Genomic DNA, 7,399 nt, shown 5'->3' on the forward strand with positions numbered 1-7,399 from the left:
CATATTTAACAATTAATCATTTTAGTTAATACCTGTGAGCAATGAAATAATATATCATTTTTGTAAGATAAAAGGAAAATAGAATACTAATTTTGACATCTACAATTTTTACCACCATCAAGCATTATATTGAGCTAATAGCAAAATGTCGAATTAACGAGGTATTGATGTATTTGCTTGAATATATAGAAGGAAAGAAATTGACGTCACTCAGCTCTTTGTAATTGTGTTTAGCAAGCTATTTAAATGAGTAATTCTCACTAAATTGTATCAGTTAGACTATAAACGTTTAATGCTACACAGAGTTTAATGTGTTGGTAAGTTGTATTCGGCTGGCCGATGTTGTGAGTTTTCTAGCTAAATGCATAGATTATGATATATAAATAATTTCTCCCTTTTTCCAAAAACGTTTCATTACTCGTATTTCCTCTTTGTAATGTAATATAATATTATATTTCCTGTCTTAGTCTTGAGCACGGCGGATACGCCCTCTTGCATTTGTATCCTAATCTTCGCAATGATAATAATATGTGTAAATTTCACAATTTCAAATTTTAACTCGAGTGTTTATCTCGTGCTCATAATAAGTCTGCTATCATAATATTATCTGTCCAGACTGCGTAATCAAGGGTCACAGACTATAGGTGGGTGCGTCAGTGTTCGTCAACCGCGATGACGATAACAATAACAACGTTAATAATGATAATGTTAATAAATTGTGATAACGTTTAATTGTACATTTCAAGATTGGCCATTGCTAGGTTATTATCGCGAGCTAACACGTGGTATTATTAATATTCCATATAAAATCGATGATAGTCACAAGACTCGCCCACTTAGATTGGACAAAAATTCTTCTCCGGGTATAGAAGAAATCTGTGAGTTCTGTGTAAAGACGGTGACCAAATTGTCAAAGAAAATTTAAAAAAAATAAAAAAATAGGATAATGATGAAGTCTTCCTGTGTGTTTCTGGTCTTAGCTGTTTTTGTGGCGGGGAGTTTTGCTGCGGATAGCGTTTGCACTGAAGAATCCCTTTGCAAATGTACAACAAGTCAAGGCACGATTGATCTAACGCCACTTTCATCTAAAGTGTGAGTACTATAAATGATATAAAGTTTATTCCATTTATCTATATTGAAGTAAGATGTAGGATTTCGTCTGCTCGATCGATAATTTTGATTTTCTTTTGTTCTTTTGTACTATAATAATTCTTCAGAGTCATAAAACCCATGAAGCCGGAAATATATCCCAAATTCTGTATAGCTAAACAGGATTACTATAGAGATTTCTTGCTACCTATTGAATAGGACGTTATCTATCATTTTGTATTTATAATCATAGGATCAATTCGTAATTTTTTTCTATCGGAGACTAAATTGTATCAGTTAGACTATAAACGTTTAATGTTACACGTTGTGATAACGTTTAATTGTTACATTATTCGTCAAATCAAATATAATAAATATAATATATAAATATATTGCTTGTTATTGTCTGAAGAAGGGGTTTGAGCACAACACGTAACGTGTTTCGCATTAAAACATTTTTGAAATTCTATTTTCAAATTCATGACCTTTCATATCATGCACTACATTTCAAATGGATCACTTTTCATTCTTCATTCTCCTGGGATATAATTTTCACCGCCCTATTGGATTAATTTCAAACACTCTTGATACATTTGCATTTTATTTCTGTGTGCCGTAATGCAGAGATAGTTATTCCTCGGGAAGGACTTTTCAAACTACAATCAACGCTGTAGACACAGACGTGATAACTACTTCTCTGTCATCCAGGTGGATTTTAAGTGATTATTTATGTTTTTATTGTATCGTATCGTTTAAAAACCTTTAAATGCCCTGTGTAAGTTTTATGCATGGATACAATTTATCAATTTTATAATTAGTATACAATGCCAATTTATTGATGATATTAAGAATTAAATTTCTAAACATAAAATAATAATATAGTTTATTCTCTTTACAATTATTAGGCATGTCTGACTTGTACATTCGAGAGTTTCAAATAATTGCTATACAAAAGACAATAATATCCAATGTCATGTTACATTATTCGTCAAATCAAATATAATAAATATAATATATAAATATATTGCTTATTATTGTCTTAAGAAGGGGTTTGAGCACAACACGTAACGTGTTTCGCATTAAAACAAACTTTTTGAAGCTGTTATATTACTGTTTGTTAATTACGTTATCTACCGCCAAGTAATTTCCGTCAGATACAATAGATCCAGAACTCAAATCACCATTGGGTGACCATGACGGAGGGATGGGTCAGACAAAATCTGGACCAGATCCATATCAATCGCATGTTAGCATGTTAGACGCGATATATATATATATATATATATATATATATATATATATATATATATATATATAGTGTGTGTGTGTGTTTGTGTGTGTGTGTGTGTGTGTGTGTGTGTGTGGCTACGTTTTCAAGGGGAAAGACATTCGCTTTCGGGATCGGAAGGCCCTGGGTTCCAGCATCGCTCGGCGCATAGTTGAATCCTTGGAAAAGGCTCTTTATTCACATTCTCCCACCGTACTCGGGTGTAAATAAGTGCCTGGCCGTTAGCAGCGTTGTCCCCGTCGGAAAAATTGTAATATCGCCTAGTAGGCCTCATGGCTTGTCCTACATGTAACCTGTTGCTCTTGGTCAAGCACCTTTTGTAAAGCGTTTTGAGCACGTTTAGTGTATATTACTCTTTATAAAAGCTCACGTTTTTTGTTCAAATATATATATATATATATATATATATATATATATATATATATATATATATATATATATATATATATATATATATGTGTGTGTGTGTGTGTGTGTGTGTGTATAATTTCAGTTTTCACTCATTTAATTCTTTTTGGCTTATTGATCTATTTGAGTCATTTCGTGCTGGCAATCCAAGTGTCTTACAACTCCAATATATTATGAAAATATTCCACAGCTCGTACTATACTCAAAGTGCTTCAAAAACTTATTAAGTCAGATGAAGTCAAAATTTCATTTCAAGAGATGCAAGTTATCTGAAAGGCGAGAGTCATACCACTATTATACCACATAGCCGCACCAGCTAGTCACTGATCGTGTTCAATATTGCTTGACGAGACTCAATAATATATCCTTGCTATTGACGCGACAAAAGTGACTTTACCAAATTTGGAATGGAAGAGAATAGGATTCAAGCAGGCAAAAGGGTATGGGTGTGCCACGCCTAATTACTTAAGTACTGGCGGATTGAAAAAATATTGATGATAAAATACAATTGATTTCCGTTATTTAGACTTGTACAGAGCTTATTTAGATTCTATTCCTCATTATTAAAAAACGAGTTAATGGATTATGGGATTAATAGTAATTTATTATATTATATTATAATTCCTTATAATCGAAACCAAAGGATCACCATTAAAAATTAATACAATTGTCTTTTTCCCCCCGCCTTTTGGGGTATTCCTGAGAGCAGAGTGTTGATGTCTCTTCTTTCCATATCATACTTAAATAATTTACTCAAAGATATCAACTCAACATGTAAAATCTATGTTGGTTATATTTTTTAAAACGCACTACCCCCCCCCCCCCAAATGAAAAAAATAAACAACAACAAAAATTAATTAATTAATTAATTTAAAAAACACACTTTTTGGCTTTGAATTGTAAAACCACTCTTCTGGAGGACTGGATACATACCTTGTGTAATTGATCTTTTGGTTTCAGAGTGGTGGCATCTTTTTTTCTAGTCTAAATATATATTAATCGTCCATCATCGCTCTTTCACGTCCAATAATCTTAAGAATTTGCCTATTCATACTATACTAAAATAGTTATGCCACCTTCTGATTCAATATGTATGCTATTCATTATTAGTCCCCCAAAGGACTGGTTACATTTACACTTCGAATGAGTTTGGAACTGGAAGAGTAGAAAGTGTGACGTCACGACATCTCTGCCTTATCAGACCAAGTATATAAAATGGAAATACGTTTGGGGCCATCTTTTCAAAAGAGAATTCACTGATTTCGAAAACGTTCAAATACAATGCGCAATAAAATACCCACCAGGTTTTAACAATTTTACTTCAGTACTCAAGAAATAGCGGCGACATATTACATTTATACAAAGTGTTTTTATTAGGTTACACCCATACATAGTAACATTCTAAAGTTATTATTTTAATAATACAAGTTGAATGCTCTTAGTTTTGATACAAGAAATAATTGAAGAAATAAAAGCTTGAAAATCTATAGGGATGGAGAAAAGAGTGCTTTGAATATACTTGCAATGAGACAGACTTGAATATTTATTGTGGTCATAATTAACACGTCTGCTTTAAACAGTTAAAATCATCTAGAAGTTTATATGCCAAATTTGACTGTTTGATTGTTTATACTATTGTGTATATTTATATCTACATTACGGCGAGTTGTTTGAGCTTTGTATTAACCAGTAGATTTTTTGACCAATCAAATTATGGAATTTGTGACACACCTTCACACGTGCTCGGACAAACATGGTTGTTTATAAACAATAAAGTGAATCATATCGATTTCATTCTGATCATTGTTATTGCTTTTATACCACCAAATGGGTGACGAGTTATTACACCATTTTCTCGATCACATAATAACCATTTAAATTTACACATAGTTTTCTGTGTTGGATCTATTGAACAAGATCAAGCAGTAGAACAGTGGGTATTTTACTTAGACAAAACTAACGAGATGAAAACCTGTGCAGTTCACTTTGTTTATCAATCATTGCCATTCTTTACATTATTACGTTGTCCGAGAGGCGTGATTATCAAGGTGTCTATTTCTTTATGATTGCGATGTATGAAAATTTAGTACCTCATACTAAACTCACGTGAACATAATTCAACCTGTCACTATTTTAGAAAAAGAGAAAGAGTTTGGTGGGATCTTTGATCGCTCTCTATAAGTAGTATGAAATTGACGTCATTCAGGTCTTTGTTATTGCTTTTTGCAATCCTGATATTCAATCACCGGGTATTCGGGTGCTAGCACCTCTACAATTTAATGGAAACAGAAATTCAGCTTATAGATAGTATGCAGATGACGTCACTCAGGCCTCTGTTATTGTTTTTGCCATCCGCGTTTGTGAGTTGTTCTCACTAAACTGTATTAACCAGACTATAAAAGTTCATGGTTACACAGAGTTTGTGTGTTAGTCCGTTATACTTCCGGATGGCAATGTTGTGAACTCCTTGGCCAAGCGCATTCTATCTATAGCCCATTAGTTCCTGGTTGAACAAATTATTATATAGTGACACGATATGATGAACATCTTCTGTTTCTTAAGGAGACAATTTTATGTATAACTTTCCAATACCCGTCTAGTATTCCGTATTTGGTTGCCAAATTACTTGACTAAATAAGAACTAGATCTTTAAAATTTTACACTTGAGAGGAACAATATATAACATATTATATTAGCTTGTAAATTATTTTGTTAAGATAACACGAAAATAATTTAATAATTATAATAACGCCAAAAATTTTTGTGTGGAAATTAAGAGTGACCATTCAAAATTGACAAAACATTATTTAAAATATTTTAGTCACCTTGTTGCGAAGCCTGGACACTTACAATGGATGCACAACGGCGCATAAGGGCGTTTGAAAGCAAGTGCTATAGAAGACTGCTACGCGTGTCATATACGGAGCATCGCACAAACGAAGACGTCCTGGAAGAAATAGAAGCTCGGGCAAGCCCACAAGAACCTCTTCTAGTGACTGTGAAGCGTAGAAAACTGTCCTGGTTTGGACACCATACTCGACACGATAGCCTGAGCAGGACAATCCTACAGGGCACAGTCGAAGGCCAGCGCAGAATAGGGCGCCAAAGGAAGATGTGGCTGGATAATATAAAAGAATGGACAGATATGTCGGTTCCGGCACGCAAGTCCCTCCGAAGACCATCCGGTCATGGGATTGAGTGAGTGAGTGAGTCACCTTGGTAATGTGGCATACGCCAAATTGACATACAATGATGTGAAAACATTGACCCTGCCCCCCCCCCCCCCATCTCGTGACCTCCCGTTTTCTTGGTATTTGAATACTATATACCCGGTGTTTGAAACTAATTCTTGACACCAACAAAAAAAAAAAAAAAAACGAGGTCACTCACGTTTGACAAGTGTGTTAAACTTGCCTCAATAATATCATGTTAGTTCATAACTATGCCAAAATGTTTTGCATTCCATAAATAGGACAAGATACCGTTGGTACTTAGAGTCAAGGGAATATGTTTAATCTTTATGCCTTATTCTTTTTGTCAAGCATTATGTATCACGATTTTGTAATGATTAAATCATTTTTTTTTTCTGTACCTTTAACGCGAGTCATTGTTACTCTTGATTATGACACATAAACACACACACACACACAAACACACACCTACACACGCACGCACACATATTATATTATAATATATATATATATATATATTCTCACCTCGTTTTTGTTACTTTCTCCAACAACGTTGTTTCATCCAAATCTTGGAATCATCAGGGAGTCCTGGTATCTGGGAGAAATGTTGTTTTTTACTGTCAGTTGGCGCCAATGTTGTTTCCGGATGTAGGTTTGCTGCGCATGTATGTGTATATGTATGCGGGCTGGGTGTGGTGTAGTGGTGGGGGGGGGGGGGGGGGGTCCGTCTGCGGTAGTGTTTGTATCATTCGGTTTTGTAGTGTGTATTGGACACTAAGCATTTTCTCCTGTGTAAGCACGTACTGAATATCTCTCTCTTTCTGTGTAGTGTGACGTGTTTTTTTTCTAATATAATATTTCTCTTCTAGGCAGAGGTTGCATTTCTTGTGTTTACTGTGTAGCTTTTTTGTTTTGATACGATATTCCATGTGATGGTGTATTGCGTGTTTGAGTCCCTGAGTTTCCTGATGTGTTATCCCAACGTAATTGAAGATATTTTTCTGTCTAAAGGACTAAAACACACGATACAACATCACATTGTTTCAAATAAAAAAGCTACATAGTAAGCACAAAGTATGCAACCCTTGCCTAGAGGTGAAATAAGATATCGTAAAAAAAAACCCAACACGCCACACTAAACAGAAAGAGAGATATTCAGCACGTGCTTACACAGGAGAAACTGCTTACTGTTCAATACACACCACACAACCCATTGATACAACCATGACCTCAGACGACTTTCTCCCCCCTAATACTACACCACACCCAGCCCGCAGACATATATATACACACACACACAACCACTTATGCACACACATACCTACATCCCGAAACAACATAGGCGCCAATTGACAGAACACAACACCATTCCTCCTAGACACCAAGATTCCCTTATGATTCCAAGAATTGGATGATACAACGT

At 34.7% G+C, this 7,399-nt stretch overlaps 1 protein-coding gene across 1 annotated transcript in view; it reads left to right on the forward strand.

Moving 5' to 3' along the window:
* The first annotated feature begins 815 nt into the window (after positions 1–815).
* LOC144965185 (uncharacterized) overlaps positions 816–7,399 on the forward strand; it is a 17,987-nt gene continuing 11,403 nt past the window's right edge. The window contains exon 1 of the mRNA XM_078900255.1: positions 816–1,092. Coding sequence (XP_078756381.1) covers positions 947–1,092 — 146 coding nt within the window. The 5' untranslated portion in view covers positions 816–946. The remainder of the gene's footprint in view (positions 1,093–7,399) is intronic.

The sequence above is a fragment of the Berghia stephanieae genome, chromosome 2 (assembly GCF_034508935.2).
Source record: "Berghia stephanieae isolate SIO BIC M18660-M18661 chromosome 2, UCSD_Bste_1.3, whole genome shotgun sequence".
NCBI classification, from domain to species: domain Eukaryota; kingdom Metazoa; phylum Mollusca; class Gastropoda; order Nudibranchia; family Aeolidiidae; genus Berghia; species Berghia stephanieae.